Source organism: Coturnix japonica, chromosome 1 (genome assembly GCF_001577835.2).
Source record: "Coturnix japonica isolate 7356 chromosome 1, Coturnix japonica 2.1, whole genome shotgun sequence".
NCBI lineage: Eukaryota > Metazoa > Chordata > Aves > Galliformes > Phasianidae > Coturnix > Coturnix japonica.
This window is the reverse complement of record NC_029516.1, coordinates 92,490,608-92,515,193: the sequence shown is the minus strand read 5'-3', so window position 1 is coordinate 92,515,193 and position 24,586 is coordinate 92,490,608. Positions and strand designations below refer to the sequence as shown.

The window sequence follows — 24,586 nt, the reverse complement described above, 5'->3', positions numbered from 1 at the left end:
TTAGATATTATTCGTTTCTTCCTGTTAGCCCTGGACAGCAGCAAATCTTTCTGCCACTGCAGTAGTTTCTAGGCTGTGATTTTCTTGGCCGCATTTCCCAGCTTTGCGCTTCTGGCACTGACTAATTTCTTTACAGTTCCGCGTAGTGGGAGAGTTGCACACATCCTAAAATAAAAGCCTGGGGTTTCGCTGTGGGAGCTTAATAAGGTGGGCACGGGTACTTACGAAAAGTGTGATTTAACTATATCTTCATAAATGTATTATGATAACAATGCAAAGGTTTTCCAAGTTTAGTCTTAGAAATGTGTTTGCTTTAGTTTTGTACTATTGGGACAGTGTTTATTTTTCTCCTTCCACATTAAACCATGGAGATTTTGGGTTTTCTGGAAATGATGGTCAACCAGCTCCTATCAAGTCTTTTAAAGGTTATTCAACTGCCAAATGTTTTTTTTTTTCTCCCTCATTCTACTTTTTCTTTCTGTTCAGTCTATTGTCACTTACCTGCAGTTTTTCAGTGTGACATTTTAATGAATGGCCTGTTCCCTCAGCTTAGTTCAAAAAAGCTTTTCTACCTCTGATTTTATGTCATGTCAGCTATAGACCAGAATAGGTGAGCTTAACCTCGGAGCACCTGTGTTACATTTTTAAATATAATGTGTTTTTGGATGGGCTGTGCAAGCACTGCTATCTCTGTAATGGACTGCTTTGTGTTTGCTGTCAGCGAGCAGGACTATTTGGAAGGGGCAGAACTTTATATTGCTGTGATTCTGAGGTCATATTAAGGTTACCAAAAACAAAGAAACAAACGTTCTGTGAAAAACTAGGCCTTACCACTGCACCCTGCCTCAAAATGTCAATCAAGTTCTGCTGTTAGGGTAAACCGGCTCCAGTTTCATGTTTTGATAGTGTATGAGGCTGTTATTTGTGGCAGGTGAATAAGTGATTGGCAGAAATAGTCCCTGCAGCAAGGATGGCAATCTCTAAGGAGGTGGAACAAGCCAGCGCTGAGTGTTCTTCAGATAGATCCTCTCTTCTAATGAGGTCAAAATCTGGTTTCACCAGGCATTGTGACTGGAGCACATAGATATCCTAGGCCATCTGTGTCTGAGAGCCTGAGTCACTGATGAAAATTAGGTCTACAGCTTTCTATTATTTATCTGTTTGCAGTGGATTGACCTTGGCTGGCAATCAGCTGCCCACTCAGCCATTCTCACACCCCCTCTTCAACAGGACAGAGAAATTAAATAAAATGGCAAGGCTCATGGTCAAGATAAAGGCAAGCAGATCACTTTACCAGTCACTTCCCTGGACAGAACAGACTTTACTTGGGGAAAATAAGTTTGTTGCCAGTTTAAAAGATACAAACTCCAACGCCATTTCCAACTCTGCATACCTCATCACAGCAAGGCCATCAGGAATTGAAGAATGGAGACCATAGTTAGTTCGTAACTGCTCATCTGCTTTTCCACACTTCTCCACTGCTCCACCACGTTCTCTCCACAGGGAAATCTCTGCTCAATGCCTGCAGCTCCTCCTGCCCCCTTCTGCTCTCCCCTGGGTGCTGCAGGGCCGTTCCTCACTCCACTTCCCTCATCTCTCCCTGTGGTGTGTTGTGTGCCCTCACTTCCTCACAGTTACATTGCTATGGGCATAGAGGAACTGTTTCTTCTCTCATTGACCATCATTTTATAAGGAGAAAGTAAGGAGAGGGTCATTTGGATGCTACTGAGGAAAAAGGTATTTCAAAACCTTCTGAGACAGATCCTTAACTGGTGAATATCTGCAGCAATATTTGTTAACCTTCAAAGACCAATATCCTCTGCTGATGCCCAGGGATCTGAACTTCTTTTATCCTCTGGAAAGAAGAAAGGAAAAGCAATTTTCCATATTGTGAATATCTTCAAATATATAATAGAATAGTTGGAATGGACCTTCAAATATCAAGTCCAACTTGATTAATTATTAACTACATTAATGAGGGTGTTATCCAAATGTCTCTTGAACACTGGCAGACATGGGGCATCAACCACCTTTCTAGGAAGCCTGTTCCAGTGTTTGACCACACTCATAGTAAAGAAAGGCCCACCCTGAGCCTCCCCGCCACAGGCTTGCACCACTCCATCATATTCTGTCATTGGGGTATATGGATATAATAAGACTTGTGTCATTTAGTTAAAAAAAGGTGAGGTTTCTTAGAAAGCTGAGAAAGGGATTTTCTCTTTGTCTCTTGCTTTCCCTCACCCTGAAGTATCTTGCTTGCCTGAAGCTGGAAGTTGAATAGTTGAACCAGGACTGTGGTGCAAAATGTCAGGGAACTGAAGTAAAAATAACTAACTAACTAAATAAATAAATATCTTGGTCATCACCTCTGGAAACACTGTGTGGTTGTAAGGCTAGGAAAAGAAGGGTATTTGGTCTCAACTTTTGTACTGGATATGCCTTTAACTTCTCCCCTTACGTCATGTCAGACCTACCTGCTGGTTTTCTGGACTGTCATTACTTGAGCTTGATTTACCTTTTGGTTTTGTAGAGTTTTAATTCTGTAAGGTACTCTAAATAAGCTAAATGAAATAGCTTTCTGTGCAATTGGTAAGTGAGGAAAAGCCAGAAGTAAAACATGACTGTTCCCTTTGACAATTAAATAGGAACAAATGAACACAGTAGTTTAAATCATAAGAGCTTTCAGCTGAGCTGCTCATTAGTGGTGAAAACCTTTTCCTCTAAAATCTCCTGAACCCTATTTTTGAGGGGAAAAATAGGAAAAAGCACTTTGCCAAATTGATGTTTTCAAATGGAAGGATCTAATTTATTTGTTTCTCTGCTTCCCAAGAATTAGTCTTTACAACAGAGTCTCCAGACCACCCGTAATCTGGTAATGGGTCTAGCACAACCTTGAGTCTCCAAAACAGATGTTTATCTGAGCATTATCTGATTCCCTAGTGATGGGAGAGTCTGTTCATAATCCCCAAACCCATTAAAGAAATGAGGAGGTTGTAAAAACATTTTGAAATAGATGAAACACCTTTCAAGAGAAGTTGCTGGAAAAGCAAAGCAAAAGCACTGAGGAACTGAAATGATTCCTTGGATGCTTCATGCTACTTCTTTGGCAGCTGCCATGTTTATCTCTTACTGTGATGATTGCACTGTGTGGCATGTGCTGAACAGTAGTTCCGAAATAAATAGCTGTTAGAATTCCTAAGCAAAGCAACCTACAGAATCATTACAACTAAGTAACTAGAAGTTCCCATACTTCATTACTCATAAGTTGACAGGGGATAAGAAATGTACAAGTACATTTTTATGGCAGGAAATACTTCCTTTAAATTGCACCATTAAGTCATTTATACCAGTCACTGTATTCTCTTGCTTTATGGGTTTCATATCGACTTCACCTTCTACTCAGCACTGTGGACAAGAGGGTAGCATTAAAGACAGACAGATAAAAATGCATTTACCTGGTTGCTAAGTCATGGTTTTTGTTCAGGCAAACATGCATAAAAGAAGTACGAAATAGTGGAACTGGGAAAACAAACATTCTCAAGAGTGTAAGCAATCAGCTGCCCATTGCAATAGCCTGAATATGAGTGCTGCATCATAAAACGTATTTTCCCTCATTTTTTTCTATTTGCTTCACTACAGTCAGTAATGTTTTGCTTTCCTTTTTGTCCAGACTTTGAAAAATCTCTTTAGTGTTCCTGGTGGTTGCTTGCTTTTGTGCAGTGATTAAAGTTGTTCAAATAGGAAAATGGCTAATTTGCTGGTTAATGCAGCTGGCACCTTATTCATGCTGTTCCCATTTTCCAAGGCCCTTCCCACAGTTTGTGGCTAAATGTACTTTCACTGTGTGGCCAAAAAGTAGCAGTTTCCTATGAGGGGATCTCATTGTGCATTGGGAGCATATATGCATCGGATGGTAGAACCACAGGTTTCTGGTGCATTTCTCCTTCTCAATGGTCTCGTGTCAGACAACCAGAATCCAGACTCTCATCACTCCCACCCCATGTGTTCCCCTGATCTGTATGTGCAGTTGCTGTCACGTCCCTAAGGTGTGCCTGTGCAAAACTTCAGTCCAGGTGAAGTGCTGATTATGTACATAAAGGGTAAGAAGTGACAGGGCTTCTGTTTGAAAAGCAAGGTGGAAACCAAAGTAAGCACCACTGCTCATAAAACTCAGCTCTCTTTTGGAGAAATCATTGTGCCTCATGAGTTTCCCTTACCATCAGGTTAGCCCTTCCAGGCCATTATGTCATTTAGGCCACTGGTACTTAAAAGCCTGTTAATTCTTAACTCTATTCTTAGCCTTCTTCCGTTACAGTTAATGTCACGTATTAGATGCAGTGCATTCTGCTGCTACTGCCAAGTCCAACATTCTGCCACTTATTTTTCTGTTCCTGCTTTCCTCATTCCATTTAAGTGCTGGAGCCCCAGTGCAATAAAGCATTTAAACATATGTTCAGCTTGAAGCGATGAAGTGTTTTGTTGAGTCAGGACCTTTGCATTCAGCTCTGCCTGTTTCAGTGCAAGTATCCTTTGAAGTTTAAAAGGCACATGGAGGGATTCTTAGTGGCACAGAGAGGACCAATTAATATTTCCTTTTATTAGTCTCTTTGGCTTTTTAATATAGTTGCTCTCAGATTCCCATTTTTTGCTTTCTCTGCCATATTGTGTTGTCTGCCTTTTTGTTTTTAGTTACTCTGCTTTTATTTACCACTCCTCCAGAGCTGGGAAGCGTAATTCTGTTTTGAGCTTCAGACAATTAAATGTACAATTAATTTGAGTGGACAGGTCATGTTGGCAGGTCCATACCATGCTTCTGGTACAACCAGCAGCTGAAAATGTGAATGCCACTCCCATGCCACAGTGAAATAAATCTGAGAGTACCATCATTTGTCCTGACAGGTTAAAAACCTACATATTTGCTTGATACTAAAGTGTTCCTATGTTTTGTATGTTATCAGTTGATTCATGCAGATGCATCAGAAAGAGGAGTACTGAAAATTTGGCCAAGTGTAAAATGGGGCTGCTAATTAGATCCTTCTCTCAGACTCTGAGCCCAGAGCTTTCCCCTAGCTTTGGTGACTTAGCACTGACTCAGAGATGAGTTCTTTTGATGTCTTTGCTATTTTTTCTTCTTCTTTTTTTAAAAACCTGCTGCAGCTTAGCTTTGAATTCAGAACTTTTGCTTGCTCTGCACTCGCAGGTCGCTGTGACCAGGCTCCTGCCATCTCAGGCAATGCATCACATGGTTGCTATTATAAATGTGCCAAGCTCAATATTCACACCTCATAAGTAGCTAACCCCAGCTGCATCTACCAAAACACTGTTCCAGAGCCATGCTCTTCTGACTGTTGGAAATCTATTTTGCAAACTTCCTCTACAAATGTATTAATTCTGGTGATACATTTCTAAACTGACCCTAAGTATCCTACTTCAATATGCAGTTGTTGAAATTGTTTTTTTCATCCCTTGTTGAGTGAAGATATTTCTAGACTGTGATAGTTTTGGGGAGTTCTTGTGTGTGCATCCTTGCATGCATCACAGCCTTCTTGTTAAATATGTAAGTAAATGATGCAAGCTAATATGTATTTACTCATTATGGGGTATAATTCCTGTTTAATCAATGGGATGCATGGTTTGCCTGTGGCAAGGGACATTATTGAATCTGTTTTTCTGGGAAAATAATTCTCTGTTACCTCTCCAAGCAAGCTACTCTTTCCAACAAACACATATGTCTGAAATAACTGTAACAGGCTGTGGCACTTGTAAAAAAAAAGAAAAAAAATTGACCACATGAACACATATCTTAATAAAAACTGTATTAATATATGGTTTAGAGGCTGCAGATGCTTTTGATTCTGACTGCTTTGTAAGCCATATAATGGTATTCAGTTGCGTCTTTCACACTGTTGCAAAATTGAGTAGAGTTTAGATTAGTAACAGGTCGTGACATAACAGCAGTGCTTAAAGCCTCGAGGAAAGCTTCAAAAAATGTTATGTTCACAGATTGTCCTGTCAAAATAGCTCAGATTGTCGCTACATCTCTGTTTTGGCTGCCAGAGATATTTGCACGGAGAAGAGCTCCTCTGGCTCATGGATGCTGTTGTTGTTTCACAGGGAGATGCTGAGCACCCAGGTCTGTTTGAGAGCACAAACCTACTAGAGTGTGCTGTATGGCAAAGGACACCTGAATGTTGGCTGCCTTTGGTGTTCCTGCGTGTGTTTAAATGCTGTCAAATGCGGTAATGACAACATGGGAGAGCCCTGTGCCAGGCTGCCTTAACTTGCAGAGATGGGGAGCAGAGCATTTCTTTTGAATAGTCAAAGCTGTTACCTTAGGCAAAACGAAAATGGAAGGATAATATTTTAATTGTTTGACAGACAACAGATTTAATCTTCTGTTCAGCAAAGTACGCGGAGTCTGTTGACTTCCTTGGGAGAGTTATATTTAAACCTAAGCATATGTTTAAGTTCATTCCTGAGGTTGCCAAGTGGGGCCTTCAGGGAGAGTGCTTCTCACCTTCCTGCATGGGAGGAAGAAGGCACTGGGATATATGCCTGAAGGCATCAGGACACTTTGCTGCATCTCGTTAGCATAAAAAGCAAGGTGAAGTGATGCTGAGGTCTGGGCAGAAGGGACTAAAGAGGCAACAGGGTGTCTGCTGAATGGCTCTACAAGAATAAATGATACCTCCTGGGTTGGGAGAGGAAGGGTTCTCAGTCTGCTGTGCCTCACTGCTTGGGGGCTTTCCCTGTCCTTCACCCAGTCGGTGCAGGCGAGTAAGGATCTCCTGAGCTTGTAAGGGAAGATATGGCTGAGACATCAGAACTGGCTCTTCTCCAGCCTCCAAAGAGCTGAGGTGGAAGAGGTCAAGTCTAGCTCAGTATTACTTAATGTAGCATGTGCATATGTTTTTATCTCATAGTGACTTCTGCATTCTCAGCATAGCAGCCTTCAATTATAGCAGCTTTTATCATTTTGTGGAACCTGCAAAAGCTACAGAACACTTTCATAATTAAAGTTTATTTTTCAGGCTTTTTTAGTTTTCTGACTCATAGTCATTTTCTAAAGAAATATAAAATGATTCATATACCAAAGCACTTAACTCGCTTTAAATTTGTAAATGGCACTTCATGCATACTTAACAAGGGTATTCCAAACCATAATTTGCTTATACTACATAATAACGCTTGAATCCTGCGAAGTCTTATGTAAATAAGTTCATTGTAGGTTTTCATGAATGGTGACCTATTTCAGCCATCCTGATATTTTTTGGATAAGCAACATGGCCAAGCACACAAGGTCTGGGCAGTTCCTCTAGTGCCTTGATGATAACTTTCCAATGCAGGTGGTAGAGGAGCCAACAAGGGAGATGTGCTACTTGACCTTGTTTTTACTAACAAGGAAGGGCTGGTCAGGGATGTGATGACTGGGGGAAGCTTGGGATGCAGCAATCACAAGATGGTGGAGTTCAAGATCTTGTGTGGAAGAAGCAGAGTAATAAGTAGAAGTGCTACCTTAGACTTCAGGGGAGCCATCTTTGGCTTCTTCAAAGACCTACTTGGGGGTATCCCATGGGCTAGAGCATTAGAAGGTAAGGGGGCCCATGAGAGCTGGTTGTCACTTAAACACCACTTCTTCCAAGCTCAAGATCAGAGTAAGAAGTTGGGAAAAGTTGGCAAGAGGCCTGCAAGGAACTCATGGATAACGTGAAAGTAAGGAAGAAGGTCCATGAAATGTGGGAAAAGGGCCTATCCACCTGCGAAGAATATGGGAGTGTTGTCAGGTCTTGTAGGGATGCAATAAGGAAGGCTAAAGCCCTCTTGGAATTAAACCTTGCAAAGGAGGTAAAGGATAACAAGAAAGGTTGTTTTTAAGTGCATCGACAGTAAAAGGAAGACTAGGGAAAATGTGGGTTCCATATAAATGAAGTTACCCCCTCGGTAACAGGGGACATTGATTCAGAGATCCTCAGTGCTTCTTTGCTTTAGTCTTTAGTGCTAAGACTAGCCTGCAGGAATCCCAGACTGTGGAGTGTAAGAGAGAGAGAGTCTGGGTAGAGGAAGAGTTTCCGTTGGTCAAAAAGTATCTGGTCAGAGAGTATCTAGCTAAAACCAACTCACACAAATCTATGGGCCCCAGTGGGATGCACCCACATGTGCTGAGAGAACTGGCAGAGGTGATTGCTGAACCACTCTCTATCATCTTTGACAAGTCTTGGCAAATGGGAGAGGTGCCTGAAGACTGGAGCATAGACAGTGTCATTCCACTCTTCAAAAAAGGGCAAGAAGAAGGATCTGGCAAACTACAGGCCAGTCAGCATCACCTCCATTCCTGGAAAGATGATGGAACAACTTGTTCTGGATGCCGTCTCCAAGCAAGTGAATGAGAAGAATATCAGGACTAGTCAGTGTATACCTTCAGCATGTTTCATGTTTTACAGTGTATGTTTATACCTTCAGCAAGGCATTTGACATCTCCTACAACATCCTTGTTATGAAACTTAGGAAGTGTGAAATAGATGAATAGACAGTGAGGAGGACTGAGAACCAGCTGACTGGCAGAGGCCCGCAGTTCTGTGATTCTGTGATACATCCATAGTGTCCATTGGCCTGTGTCTCTGTGGTCTTCATGGGCTCCAGCACAGCACCTGTTAAGAAAGAATGAGCAAGAAAAATGCAATTGGTGCTATAAATCTGATGCAGAAAATAATGCAGAAGTGGCTCTTTTATTGCTTTCACAGGAGTAAGAGAGCTGAGTATTAAAGTACATTAGAAAAAGGAGATGGAAAGAGAAGATGAAAAACATTTTTTTTCTTTGTCTGCTCCAGAATTTCTAAAATTAAACTCTCAGTGTCTTATTATTTTTATTGGAAGATATGAGGGAAAAATCCCCCTATGCTGGATAATTCAAAGCCCAGATAGATTTATTTAGACTCAAAAAGCACGGTATTAGCTAGCACTGCCTTTTTTAAAGCTGTTTCACTGTTACACAGACAATGCACATAAATTACGATTTTCTTTTTAAAATTGAATCAAGTAATATGTGAAGCTGACTAATCTCTTAATCCAGACTTTTCCTGCCAGATCTTCTGGGAGTTTTTTCAGATTACTCACTTCCAAAAATAAAAAATAAAATAAAATCCTACATGCTTTTCATTTGTCTACCAGGCAGAATTCTATATGTAGTAAATTGTTCTGAGTTGCAGTTTAGTAAATCATAAATGCATTTTGGGGGTGCAGTTTATGTTCTGAGTCAATTTTTTTCCGATCCATAAAGTAGCGCTCTTTAGAATCAACTGTTCATTTTCTATTACTTTGTTGCTTTGTTTTATGTTATTTTCACTTGGTTGTTGCTGTCCCACCTGAAGCTGCAGGAAGCAGCACCCAAAGGGCAGAGGAGGATGAAACAGCCACTGCAAGAGGGACATCCCTAAAGCATCCTAAAATCTTCAAGGCAGAGCGTGGCAGGAGCTGTTGCTAGTAAGCAGAGAAGCAGAAGTAACAAAAATGGTGGAACTAGAGTTTAAAGTATGGTTTTGGTAAAAATCGAAGATCTTGCCAGTGAAAGAGTATTATCAAGTATTCAAGCCACCAGATGCTAAAATAACATTCTCAGCACTGTTGGACAGTACTTGTTTCAGAGGGGGGTGATTTGTGATGAAAAAATGCTTCCTTGCAAATAAATGTTCTGGCTGATTTGAGGTCCCATGCAATTTTTGAATCTATAAGGACACATCCTACAATGCCAGAACAAGGTCCGTGATCTTTCCTTCGGGAGAATGACAAGCTCCCCAACTGGGCTGAATGAGCAGGGAGAATTTCAGGGATAACAGTGTCTGTAATGCCCTTCCAGTTCAGTTGGCATAAAAAAAGATCTGCAATTAGCTTTGTAATATCTGGTCTGTGGCTTCTCCATCTGCACACTGCGGTCTTCATTGCTCTGAAAGTTCATGTTTGGATTTTGCTGTCTCTCTTGGGAGCTGATAGTGCAGTTCTCTGCAGTGATTCGCCAAGTGTGTATTTAGGGGCTACATTGCATCTAAGCAGAAATCTTTCAATATTAAAGTATGTCTTACTTAGCAATTTATGTGAACTACTAGATTATTTTCTAGGATACTTTTGTCTGACCACAAAGAAGGAAAAAAATGTTTCAGTTGGCCTCAACTTTTCCATAATTGGGAAGATCTTGAGTCAGCAGCATGCATTTTTATATGAAGCATGGACTGAATGCAAGATACCAAGTTTGAGCTTTTCCCTCTTGTACAGTATTTTGAGATAGAATACATGAAGCACAGCCTGTGTAAAAGCCCCAGAAGGGAACCTGGAAACTTCAGGGTCACAGCATAGAAGAGGCACATATACATAATGCAAACAGGTTTCTCATCAGCAAACCAAATAATCACCCTCTCTTGGAGTTATATTTGGTGTCATTTTGCCTCTCAAAGACAGCTCTATCCTGAAAAGGATTTAGCTGGCAAAGAGCAAAAGTGCAGTTACCTCACTTGATTGAGTCATTAAGTTTGGGCTAGAGACACGTGGCTATCAGAATTTATTGTGAATTTGTACTACCACTTGGAATAGAAAAGGGGAAGCTTTTCCAGCACTGCCCTCCTAAGCCACCTGATCCTGCTTTGCCGTGCCAGCATGTGTGTTTCTGGGAAAGCCTGAGTGGTGCCATGGCCAGGCATCATGCCCCAGCTCTCAGAAGCTGAGGAATGTCACTCTGATACCTGTCTTCTTTCACTCCGCAACCCAGCTGAAACATAGAGGAGAGCGCTGTTGATTTTATTGTTGCTGTTTTTTCCAACAACCAGTTTAATTTCTTTCCTTATTTTCTCTTCAGAGGACAGCAGAGGACACTCAGAGCTGCTCTGGCTTGTGCCGCATGGTTCAGGACTAGTAGCTAGGTCACACACTCGGGGTTGTTAAGAGAAAGCCTTCTGTGCCCTGAGTGACTTTTCACTTATTCCTCCAATCAACTGCTTAGCCCTGTGCAGGTTGTTCCTTGGCAGATCACTGGCTGCCTCCTGGGTTTGATACAGGCTCAAAGCATGGAGCCATCAGGCATGATGTCTGGAGTTGCAGAATCTTAGTATGGCTTGGGTTGGAAGGGCCCTCAGAGCCCAGTCAGCCCCAACCCCTGCTGTGGACAGGGCTGCCCCTTAGCAGCTCAGGCTGCCCAGGACCCCATCCAACCTGGCCTTGAGCACCTCCAGGGGTGGGGCACCACAGCTTTTCTGGGCAGCCATGCAAACACCTCACTATTCTCTGAGTAATGAATTGCATCCCAATATCTAAATTAAGTCTCCCTTCTTTCAGTGAATTGGACTCTTAGGGCAAGAGCTTCCCAGGATGTTGATGTTATGATCTTCTTGGAAACCTACCACATCATCCCAACACTGCACTTTTGACTCTCAGGGAGCTGCAGGTTGGGCAGTGATTTCAACCTTTCCCACTGTTGTTGATTGAGAAAGTGTTTTAAAGACGGGTTCAGCCAGCAATGCAAACTTCAGGTATAACAAGAATATAAATGCCTGAAATAAGGAAAGGTGCTTTAGGTGCAGTTGTGCCATGATTTTCTATTTAAGACAACACTGGGCTGGACCTTCAATTGTAAGCACAATGAGGAACGTTTTGAACAGTGGAAATTGCATTATGGCTTCTGCTTCCTTTCCAGGAAAACATGTGAAGCACATTACAGGGTGAGGGAAGGTCATGACTGCAGGGGACAGGAGAGGATGTCTGAACAGGGAAGGGTGGGACAAGGGGAACTGATGGAAGGGAAGGGGAGATGAAGGTGGAAAATTGTAACTGGAAACTTGGACAGCATCTTAATTAGAATTCCTTGAGATAAATTAAAAAAAATCTTTCTTCCTTCACCCTGCAATTCTTCTGTATTTCTAAATTTTAAAATATCTCAATTTAAGTGTGCATATATATATATATAAATATATATATGGTCATATATATATATATATATGGTGGTCATATATATATATGTATGTATGAATGTTCTGAAATTTTTGAACTGCCAGCCAGACAAAACCAGTCTGATGAAAATGCTGGACAGTCTGAGACTGATCAAAATGTGTTTGCTTAACCACAACCAATTAATAACACTACTGTATGTTAAGTACTGTGGTTGCTGTATGGCAGTATACACCTCCTGGCTGTGTTTCATGCATCATTCCCTCTGTATATTACATTGTTTCTGAGACAGCCCAGCTCCAGGCCATCTCTTAAGGTGGAGGGAGACAGTGATTCCTGCCTTCCATAGTATGAGCAGGGCAGGTGTCAGTCTCATGGAGTGCAGGCAGAGGAAGTAGTTCAGAAACAGTGACTTGAGTGCTACTGCTTGCTGTCTCTGCTCTCCCATTACTTTAGTGGCTGCCTTAGGCCATACACACCTTTACAGCATCACTAATTTTAAGCACTTTGCAGCCCTCCCGGTCAAGCAGCACCTCCAGCAGAAAAGCCTATGGTTTGGCATAAAGGAAGTCGGCATAAAATGTCTACATATTTCTCAAAAGGCAAATTGTCCAAAGAGCCTCTGCCCAAACCAGAACAAGCTGTAATTAAAGGCCTTTTGTTTTGCAGTTTATACGACTTTCTCTGTGGTTTTACAAGTGCACCAGTTACACTTCATTGGCTTTGCAGCTTTTTAACAAGCTGTAGAAGGTATCCTATTGCTCTTACGTTGGTAATACTAAAAGACAGAAAGTACTGGCCTTTAACCCTTTGCAAGATTATGTAGTTTAACAACATGGGAGAAGTCTCAAATGGTGACCTATTGTCAGCACCTGGAAGGAAGGAGGTCAGGATGTTTACCCACTACCTTTTCATTGTACACCTATGACTCAGGATATTTTGCTGCTTAAGTTAGTAATCTTGTGAAAATAATAAGGCAGAGAGAGATGGGCACAGAGGGAAAAAACATTAAAATAATTAAACATTGGCAGCACACCTTAGATCCAACTGGATAGGAACAAAAGAGGGAGATACCATCCAAATACAATTTGTACCCAGATTTAATAGACAAGATTTGTTTACAGATACAGTCAAATCACTATCTTCCTAATGCTGTAAAACATGCCTTTAAAGGAAGTTCTGGTAGGAATTTTGCCTACGTATGGTTTGCAAAGCTAAGCTTTATAGGCAAGATAGATGGTTCGAGCTGCTACTCTGCAAACTAATTTAATTTAAAACAGGAGGCAGCATCCAGCTGACTGTTTCACTGGTTTGATGATTTTTCAGTCTGTGTTATCCTAGTTTCTTCCTCCTGTGGCAGTAGAACTGTGGAGAGAAGGCTGCAGCCTCAGCCATAGGTACCTGGAATATAGCAGAAGTCACAGAATCATAGAATGGCATGAATTGGAAGGGACATCATAGATCATCTAGTACCAAACCCCATGCTGCGGGCAGTGTTTCTCACCACTAGATCAGATTGCCCAGGAACCCATGAAGCCATCTTCACCATCTTCATAGCTCTCCTTTGGACACTTTCTAATAGTTTTATGTCCTTATATTGAGACACCCAAAACTCAAGCTGAGGCTGTGCCAGCACAGAACAGTGGGGCAGTCCCTTCAACCAGATAGCAATGTTGTAAGCTTCAGTAAACTGGTTTTATCCTTTAAATGTGGCTGCAGTTTTTACTCGGTTTTTACTTCCAGCAGCCCAGTACAAAATCCACAAAATGCCTGTAATTCATTTTTAGCTGAGGGGCTCTTGAGGTGCCCTGGACATAAAGCCAAACTGCCCATGGCAGTAAAGCCACTTGGAGGAGCACTCACTACATGGTTCTGCACTTACTAGAAGAACAGAACAATTGTGAGGACGGGAAACAAGCCCAGAGCAGGACTGCTTGCTCCAGTGCACTCAAGAGAAGACTGCATGTGAGACTGCTGCAACTTCTGCTGTCAGAGTAAATGGAGGTTTGCTGAGCGAATTAAATAAATAGCACCCTCTCTCTGCAAGTAACATTGACTCTGATTAAGAGTTCAAAATGTCGATTGCTGGATCAGAAGATCAAACATCATTGATTTCTTTATATTTTATCCAAGAAAATGATTTTAAAAGAACAACAACAACAACAACAAACCTTTATCCGCTTCTTTTTGAATGCTCAAAAAGAGGGGGGAGAGGGGGAGAAGAATAAATATTAGTATTAGCTGTAGTATTCCAAATTGTATTACATGCATTATTATTATTCTAGAGATGCAGTGCCAGCAGATCACAGAGGATTGGAAAGAAATTAATGGAGGTCTAAAAAAGTACTGGAAATTAGGAAAGATAATGAAGTGGAAGAGATCAGCTGATCAAAGGGAAGACTGAAAATGACACATCATTCTTGCAGTCAAAGGGTAATGAAATACGGTGGAGGCAAAGTGGGAATACTGATCTTCACATGCTTCTAAGAACTTCTTGCTATAGTCAGTCAAATTTCAGTAAGATTGCTAACATAAGCTATTACAGAATGAAAAGACCTTTATGCCAATAGAAATGCATCTTTGGTGCAGAGCTCTACCACTTCTGCAGTGATAGTTTCTAAATTGATAGAACACTATGGAATGAGCTGGATTTTTGAAAATCTAGTGGCATAAGTCTCCTTTGCCAGGTTAGCCTGTGTCCTGCAGCAGAGGACATACATGTCTGGGTTAGAGAGTTGCTGAGCTGCAAACCATTAGTGGAGGCTGAGGGAAACAAAGGTTTTTGCATTTCTTTCAGTCTTCTGTAGGCATCTTTTTGGCTACTTGCTTCAATCGCATTTTCCAGCTTAAAGAAGCCTTTAAAGGTCTGCCAGGGAGGAAGAGGGCTGAAGGAAACAGAAATCAAGAGAAAACACCTGCTTCTGAAAAACAACACATGCACATGCACAACTAGAAGACAAAGAGATAGGGATGGTCAGCAGTGCGCCAGATAGCACTCAGTCCCTGGGAGACACCCATGGGTGCTGCCTTGCAAGGATAGTGATAGATGCACAAACCTGCCCCCCATCATCATCTTTGGAGGACAGCATTATCGTCTGTGGGCTTTCTGAAAAAGGTGTTGGAAAGGTTTTTCCTCATCTTTGAAGTTTTGTACTAATAAGCAGGCTTCCGGGCAAGATGTTATGCTCCAGGCAATACCACATGTAAAGTCAGGGCAGAACCCAAGAAGGAAAAACTACAGCATTATAAGGATGACAACAAACCAGGAAGTCCATGCCATATAGCAGTGCAGGCTGTGGAGACTTGGCTCCCAAATTTTGGTCATACACTTACACTCTTAAAAATAGATGCCTGTGCTTCCTTTCAGAAGCACTAACCTGTTGAGCTGTAAGATTTTTAGGCCCCAAGGTGGAGATGACCTTGGATGCAGTGCTTATCTGAGCAGACTTGTCATCCACTTTGCTTGCTTTCATCCCAAATCTCCAGCCTTCTGAAGGGGAAAATGGCACCAAATGAATTTCATTTTTGCTTGGTAAGACCTGAAGGAACAGGACTGCTCTTCAGCCTCTCTCCTATTCTATGGTCATCTCAGCTGTAACACTCCCAGGCTGGAGCAGCAGCTGGTGATGCCCTGTCAGCTGTGTAAAGCATCCAGGTCACCAGGCCCAGCAAGCAATGGCATGTCTGTCCCTGGGCACCATGGCCATGCTCTCTGCTTGTCTCCAGCCCTGCCATGGTTCTGGTCCCCTGCACAGGGTTCTGTGACCAGCAGCATTAAGCCATAACTGTGATTTACATTCTTTTTAGATAGATGTTGCTAGAAACACTCCCAAAGCTGCTTCTTTGTATGTGATTTTTACCCTCACAATTTCTCTTGACATTTCCACACTTTAAAGCTGTTTTCCCCCTCTCCCTCTTTACTTTATTGTGCATTGTTCTTCTCTGGCACTTTTTCTCATCCTGTGTTTTTGCTTCTGTAAATGACTTTGCATAATGTTTTCCTTCAAATTGTTCTATTTCAAAGTTTTCCCTCTATTTCAAACTTCCTAGTTGCTATGTGACTCTGCTGTGTGGTTTCTAGGTCTTATTTTGCTCTACAGTGTCCTTTATCCCTTAGGCAGATTCCCTTGAAAAGCTTTGTGGTGGAAATAAAATGGAAGATATCATCACGGGGCTTTGCCAGAGCTGTTGTGAGGAGCAGGTGCTGAGGATCCCTGCATCAGGGTGTGCATATGGCTCAGTCATTGCCTTTGCTCCCTTGTCAGAGCATGTCTCCCCATTTCATCCCCACCAGTACCCCTTAAAGTAGAACACTCAGTTGCTGTGGCAGTTCAACCTGTGTGACTCTGGCTCTGATCAGGATCCCACCAAAGTCAGCAAATGCCTGTCTGCTGATGCTCAGTCAGGCTGCAGCCAGATTTAAAAAGTGACCTACATCTCTGTATCTCAGGCTCTCTCTGTGTAACTGCCCATGGCTGGTCTAAATTTACCACTGCGGTGTGAAAATGTGAATGCAGGAGCAGCGGTAGGCCTGGCTATTTGAACTAGTTTCTGTCCTGGTTTCAGGGCCACAAACAAGACTTGCACTTAGCAGCTTTGTCAACAGAGCCAAGCAGATGAATATTTTCTTTGATGACCGTTTTTGGTTCCATTTCATAGCAGTACCAGCAGGATCCACACTGAAGAACAGCACAAGAATCCTGTAGCTGATACTCCTTAATTTGCTTACTGAACCAGGTTCCCTGACCTGGGAGAGGTTATGTTTAGACCTAGCTCTCTGTGAATTTCCGATGCGGGAAGACCTGGATGGGCCTCTGTGCAGGGGCAGAACAAGGCTGGTCAACCAGCTCTGCCCAAGGGAAACCAAGGGAACCTGCAGGGCTGCGAGGAAAGCCTCAGTTCTGACTTTTGTCATCCAAAGCAAGCTGACAAGTAGATAAGTGTCTGTGTAACTTCCTGGGAGCAATGAAAACTTCTCTTGAAGGTAGTATCCAGCGTTTTCCTGTCTTTTTTCCTTTCCTTATGAACAGTCTTATTTCTCATGTTGGTTATCATTTAATCTGCATTTGAATTAGTGGAGAGACACTGCTCTGGAGCAATAACAGTTCATGCAGAAGGGGAAAGGAAGAATGCAAGCCAGGGTGTCTGATGAGCACTGATGCATGAAGCATGTGTTCTGCGGTGCTAGTGCAACCCATGGCTTGGGGCAGGTAACCAAATGGCATCCATATAACTTTGCCTCTGGAGACAGCTGAGAAATTCTTATTTGAGCATTATTTAAATTGGACTTCATTAAGATAAAGCTTCTGATTCATCTCTTGGAAAGTAACTGCATTATATATTAGCCATAAGTGTGTACCATTTTGTGCTTCTGGGACACTGGCCTGGGAGGGCCTACCTGGATTGCAGGTATGCAACATGGGTTCTGAATCCAGTGGTTGGTGGTAGCTGCTTCTGTTTCTTCTTCCTGAGTGAAGAGTGGTGTGCATGTAAGAACATTCCCTGTCACCACAGTGCTCCTGGTGAAGGTGAAGTTGAAGTGGAGATGTCTGTAAGCAGCTGTTCATGCTGGTGAATACCAAAATGCTTGGTCTCAGCAATACTCCAAAAAGGCTTTTAAACTACTGGTTTTGTGGCCAAGTGCTTGCTGCCATGAGTTAGCATTTCATAAGTTCAACCTTTATGTGTTCCGCAAAATAGTAACAGGCTTACTGTCTCTGCACACCCTTCATTTATTGCTTCATAACAGCAGAGAGCGATTTAGCTCCCCGGTAGAGTATTTTAGTAAGATAGCAAACTGTGTTTGCTTGTGCTGTACAACCCTGTATTTGTACTGCAAATCATATCCAAGTTCCTGAATAGCTGGTACCTATTGTTACCTAAAAACAAACTCTTAAATTCATACTTTGGTTCCTCAATAAAAGGATTTTTCAGTCCTGATTTTTCAGATATTGAGTGTACTCTGACTCTTGCTGGCTTTGTAGAAGCTAATAGGCTATCAGCATGTTGGAAGCCAGGCCTGCTGCTTACTGCCATGTTGGTATGGGGAAGCTAAACTGTGTTGAGACTCCTTTCATTATTTATCTTTGTGGTACTGCTGTACCTGTTTTTTTTCTCTGCACTACAGTAATTCCTAGTGGAGCTTATTTCTGTTGACCAAACTGTCAGTTTGGGTTGAATAAAATGCCCAGTGAAAAAGTTTCCAGCAAGGCTGCTATCTGAAATCTTTGCTGGTAGAAGACATTCACAAAGAACATTTCTGTCAGGTCGCTGCTTTGTTTCATAAAAGGACAGGCTATAAATACTGTCATTCACATGTCGTTTCACTTCCTGTGCCTAACAGCAAACCCCGGTGAACTGTATGTTCATGAGAAAGGCTCATTTTGCCCTCGGTATTATTGGGAGCTCCTCAATGCCTCTCAGTGAGGCTTTTCTCCTGTGTGTCAGTGCGATGAGGCTTCCTGTCCTTTCTCTGTATGATTTCAAGGAAAGTCTGATTCATTACTTCAGGGGCTGTGCTAAATTCCTTCCCTTGGACCATTTTAAAAGAAATCATTTAAGCCTCAAATACTTGTGCTGGCTGCAGCAGATGTGCAAAAGGATGGGCACTTGCTTTGCTTTTTGCTGCTCACCCTGGAGAAGAGCAGGCTCTCCTTAATTGCTGGGCTCAGAAGCAGAGCAAAGGGACTTTTTGACCCAAGATAAAATAAAGACAAAAACATTCTTGTGGAAGCACAGCATGCAGACGCTTTGGGATGCTTCTGGAATATATTACTGGGAGTAGCTTGCACTTTCTTTTGAAAAGAAATTCATACCAACGCCTTTAGGAAAAAGAAGCCTTGTGTGATGAGGAGAAAGGGAGGAAATTATTCTTGGTGGTATTTGGTTGTTTAAATGCGGAAGGTCCTGGAATGAGAAGATTTCACAAACGATAAGTAAGTCAAGAGAGTGATCTGGCACAATTACAAAGGTGCCTCCAAAACACAGATCTCTAAAACCTTTCATTTCTGCTATCCAGAAATCCTCACGGGTCAAAAATTGTAGTATTTTCAGTAATCAATATGCACTTTGGTGGTTGGGTTTTTTTGCTCAAATGGAGGCTACTCCTGAGGAAAGAATCCTGTTTCTTTTTTAAACATTACTTGGCTGAGACTTACTGCATATTTCCATTCCCCTTGCAGAGGCACGGCAATAGCTGGAATTGTTTTCGGCATCGTATTCATCATGGGAGTGATTGCCGGGATTGCCATCTGTATCTGCATGTGCATGAAGAACAACCGTGGCACCCGAGTGGGGGTCATCCGGACAGCACACATCAACACCATCAGCACCTACCCGGGTAAGGAGGCCAGGTGCAACTGGGGCCTGAGCTCCTGGTGCAGGTGTAGCTGTGGGTAATCCTGGCTTCACAGTGAAAACTCTTCCTGATCTGCAGGGAGCAGCATGGCTCCCTGCTGGAGAATCACAAGATAGCTCAGTGTGCACAGGGTTCATTAGGGCAGTGGGCTAATGAAGTCTGGCCAGATGTCACATCAGCACAGCTGTATGGCAGCAGCACACTCAAGCCCCACTCAGAGCAGCACTGTGTTGTGCTGGATGGGTTTTCTCTACATGCCAGAGGCTCTCTGGTGAGAAATCGATTGGTTTTCTTCCTTGTTCTGAACCAGTGGGAACTTGGAGCAAGCAGCAGAGATGTCTGTTGTGCTTGGTGAAAGATAGCAGGGGTCTGACAGTGCATGTCAGCTCCAGCTAAGTACTAGATGTGCTCAGCACAGATCAGTTGGTGTTATTACACAGTTTTGATATAGTACTTTTTCACATGCAGAGCTGCACCAGAGGAGGCACAAAGCCAGGCTCTGATGCACCCCAAAGGACAGTAGGGACCCCTTATATGCCTTGTTCCAATGTAGCTGTGCCTTTGGTAAACAGGAGCTGGTACATCTGGCAGTTTCTGAAGTAGCTCTGTGCAGAGCTGCTCTCTGCACTATACCTATTAGCTCCCTGCTTGAGAAGAATTGGGTACAGGAGCACTAATTCCATAAGGTACTAGGGTCATTTTTCTGGGACCATCACTGTGTGAATGTGGATACGTTGTTGAAGAGCAAAGCTGATCCTGGGAGCAGCATTGGTGTTTATGCTGCACAGCTATGTCTCTGCTTTGGTGACATGATTAATTACAAATCCAGGAGCAACTGCCTAGGGATAACTGAGAGTTCACTGTAATAAAAGGCAATGGTTTTTCACAGATGAAGTCCCCTCCTCCCACACTTAGAGATCCCTTGATTTTATATTCCCTTCAGTTGCAAAGGTTGCTGCAAACCCCAGGTGCATTAAGTATACTTAAAGGCAACCTATGCAATATTTAGGATGTCTTCTTTCATCACATCCACTGCTCTTAGTGTCTGTTCTCTCCCCCATCCTCTCGCTTTTCCTTTAAACTAAAACCAGCTGTAATCATCCTTATCATGGCAACATTGTTTTGCATAGAGAGATGAGTAATGAAATAAAACTGCAATATTCCCTACCATGATTTGCTGAAGAGCCACTTTAGAATGTAGCAGTCACCACAAGCTGTAAAAATGACAGCAAAATGAAGGCTCTGGGGCTGTAGCCTTTCCCTCCCCAAGTCTGCTCTGGCTATGACTCACCCCCATCTCTCCACCTCCAGGCAATTTGTCTTTGCATTCCCCTTCTTCCTTCGAGCAGTTCTTCATCTCAGCAGCAGCACTTTTTGGAGGATGGCCCAAGCTCCAAAATGCTGTTTTCCCCACTGTCATGAACACTCCTTTAGTAACGAGTAAACTGGATTTTCTGTAAGGTTTGTGTCCAGTATTTCCCCCTTCCATTGCCAGAACAGAAAGTGAGGAAACGCTTTTCCTTTGGCCTCAGCCACAGTAGCAGACAGGTTTTCAGAGAGCAGGCAGTGCTCTTCCTGCCACACTGGGCCTTGTGTTTCTTCTCCACATTGCTAACATCTCAGGTTTCTGTTTTCTTTCTGTTTAAGTGACATTTTGATTCCAGTCTGCTGGGAATGAAAAGCCTCCGTGGTGTCATGAACTGAGAAAGAGCAGATTCAAGCTTAAAATTCATACACTACTGTAATGGGGTTTTTATATGGGGCCTTCAGTTCCTACCACACTGCAATTCTGCAGCACTTACTGTCTTTTTGATCACTGAACTAATCCTCCTCTATGGTTAGTAAAAGTAATTGAAGAAAAGGTTTTCAGCTATTTCCAAGTATTTTTGTGGGGTTTTTTTCCTGACTGACTGATCTGGTTTACAAACACAGGGCTTTCCTGAGAAGTCTCCTTCAGAGAGAATAAAATGAAAGCTCTGTAATTCCTCAGCTTGAAATCTGGGAGCATCTTAGAAAGATGTCCAGATTTGCCCCAGAGGCTGTGATGCTGCTGTGCTGCAAGGAGCTTTCTGCTCTGTTTGGCATGGCATGTCACGCATCTTCCGGGGATCCAAAGAGTGTTTCAGAGATTAGTGAAGGCCCTGCCTACATAATCATTTTTAGGCAACATAAATCTATAGTGCTGATGAAGAGGATGAGATGAAGAGATCTGATGAAAACCCAACCTTTCTCCTCTGAAAAACAGTAATTCTCTGCCACGTCATCTTGGTATCATTTGCCATATAGCCACTCAAACACCATTAACAGCACAAGTCTGCGGTCACAAGGATAAGCAGTAAAAAAAAGGCAATAAGCAAGGACTTGCCCTGACAAAGTGGAGGTATAGTGACAGTCTGAAGAAAGTAAATATGTTGCCAGTAGACTTTATCTATCTGTTCTATGGAAGTCTGGATGCCAACTAGAAAATGCATGCATACGAAAAATACTGTTTTTTTAACTACTTCTTCTTCCTTCTCCCATTTTAGTGACTCCACCACCATACAGTTACGAACATGAAATGGAGTACCCAGTCGATCTACCTCCACCTTATACTCCAACTCCACAGACTTCAATACAGTATCCCCCACCCCCTCCTTACCCTGGTTATTCTGGGAAATAATGGCATGGCTTCACCCCATTGTTAACTGGTTGTTGAAACAGCCAGCACCATTGGAACAAATATTTTTGGCTCAGGGACAAGTAGGATGGGGTCTGTATCAGTATATCTGGTCAAACATCAAAATAACCAAGTTTTCCTGTGGCTCAGGACAAAGAAAAATGCTGTCCGTTCTGGACCATCACAATCCATGGTTAAACAATGTGTGACAAAAGAAATAGTCCCTATAAGTCAGTGCCTGGTGAGTAGCAACCCCTCTGAGCGATTGGGTATTGGAGTCTTCCTGTTGAAGAATGTGCACGTTTCAGGTGATTCAACAAGGTCTGTTTCAAATTGCTCAGGAGACAGCTGCTGTGACTTATTCTGCATAAAAATTCCAGCTGTGGTCTTCAAACACATTACACCTTCCTGTGAAACAAAGGGAATAAGAAAGAGCAAGGAAGACCAAAGCTTCGCTTTCTACATTGGGATAATACCTAATGATCAGCTGTGCATATTGATCTCATAAGTGCTGCTGGAGTTATTCAGCAACAAAAAACTGATGGATGTTATTTTTGGCCAAATGCAGGTTGTTTTAAGTGCCTACTTTTTAAGAAAGTTGAGGCCAGTTTATGGCCTAAAATATAAACATGAAGAGCATTTTTATGTGTGAATTACACTAATTTATCGCTGATGAACTTTTAGCTGGACTTAAATATTCTGCACACTGGACAAGGCTACAGTGCCTTTTTGAAACCAAATCATGTGTTGATTTTAAATAAAAAAGAATATTGATTTGGGAGTACAAATGAGATAAGTAAAATAAATCACTTATTAAATCATCATAGGCTTGTCTTTCAATTGGGTTGCATGAAGATGTTTTAAAAACAGACAGTCATACTGTTTTCCAGTAATAATGGTATCCACTCTAACCAAAGATAAGAGAAGATTTGGATTGGTTGCTGGGGGTACCTTGGAGCTTTCTCCAAGGAAGGGCAGTTACATTCTCATTTCTGTTTCACTGCTCAGAGATAACAAATCCTGAACGAGGTTGTCTTCACAATTGTTTCTGCTCTGGACTTCATCCTGTGACATCTCTGCTGCTAATGTGTCCTCTCCTAAGATACAGATGTGCCTCAGTTGAAATCCTCCTGTGAAGTCTGACTTTCTGTGCACTGGATTTTGGCACTCCATACTCAGAACCATCTGTTGTAGTGTTGAGTGTGCCTTCCAACCTTCCCATCTGGGCTATTGGTCAGTGTGAAGAATAGAAGAATCATGTTTTATTTTCCTGCAGGAAAAAACCTACCACATCATTCTACACTACTACCTCAACACCAGATGGTCTTTCTGTGCCAAAAAGTTACCTGTAGGTAACCAACACTATCATTTCCCCCATATATGTATTATGTAATTTCTTTGAACTGAGCATGCAGACACACCAATCAAAGAGTAGTTTGTATGTAAGGAATCCAGTCTCCTAAAAAAATAAAGAAAATCATCATAAATCTCCCTTTAAAGGAAGAATTTCTCCAGCTGTCACCTTTGTCAGGACAATTTACAAAGCAGATTCCTTGAATAAAAAGGTGTTTCTGGAAAACAACTCAAAGTCTTTGGTCACAGAGTCCTGTGTTTTTCAGCTTTGAGGCTGTGTGTTGCCTCTGATTATACTGCATAAAGGTCAAGGTCACCTATCTATACATCACTTGTTCCAGGGGAAAACTATGGAAATAACAATTTGAGAACTTCATAGTGACTGAGAGCTGTTTGTTTCATATGAAAACTCTAGTGAGGATGTTGATTTCTGTATGCTAATATCTGCTGTAGATCCATATATTTGGGGCCATACCAAACAGTGATCTTATTTCTCAATGGACATCGACTCTTGTCGATGCTAAGCGCATAAAACATACAGATGGCATCCTTAAAGCAAATTAGGTAAACGTAATGCCTCTTACAATAGCCTCTTTTGAAAAACAAATGATGACTGAGTTGAAAATGAGTAAGTAAACTGGGAGTCTGAAAGATTCCTGGAAGTGAAGGAAGAGAACTTAAACATAACTAGCATAAACAAATGGGAGCACTTGCTAATACTGAAGTTGAATTCTGTTGAAAAAGTTGAAGCGTTGTTATACCTTAGGTGTTACATTCTTTGTGAGGAAACATGTAATTTATTCAACACCTCCGTATTCAAAGTGCCTGCAGTTCAGATATTCCTGGCCAGTAGTCATTTATTCTGTTTCACATGAACAGCTTGCGGGTGAGTGGTTTCGTACAAAGCATTTTTACCCAGTCTTATAGATTTATTTCAGTCTCATGCCCTATATCAGATTGTGAAGCAAGAAAAATGCAAAAATATAACCTTTGGCTGAAAGAGAACAAATGATATTTTGCTTTTCTTCCTTGGCAGTGGACAGTATCACTAATTTGGTCAGGGAACATAGCAGTGCCTTGGGCAGTTCATATACTTAGACTGTGTGCTACTGATTTGCTTGTGATCTCAGGTTGCTCTGCCTTTGGCTCATAGTTTCTAGGCTGAATTGGAAAGACGGAGGAGGTTACTGTGGCTGGGGCACAGGACTTGGTCCCATGAATCTTCTGGATTTCATAGCCTAGCGCATGAGGTGATTGCCTGGTTGCATGGTTGTTGTTATGAACTGGAAGCA

At 42.1% G+C, this 24,586-nt stretch overlaps 1 protein-coding gene across 2 annotated transcripts in view; it reads left to right on the top strand.

The window, feature by feature from the left end:
* Positions 1–23,529, top strand: part of CYYR1 (cysteine and tyrosine rich 1) — a 52,518-nt gene extending 28,989 nt beyond the window's left edge. For both annotated transcript variants that reach the window (XM_015880865.2, XM_015880857.2), the window contains exons 3-4: positions 19,110–19,267; positions 21,811–23,529. In XM_015880865.2, coding sequence (XP_015736351.1) covers positions 19,110–19,267; positions 21,811–21,944 — 292 coding nt within the window. In that variant the 3' untranslated portion in view covers positions 21,945–23,529. The remainder of the gene's footprint in view (positions 1–19,109; positions 19,268–21,810) is intronic.
* Positions 23,530–24,586: the final 1,057 nt, after the last annotated feature.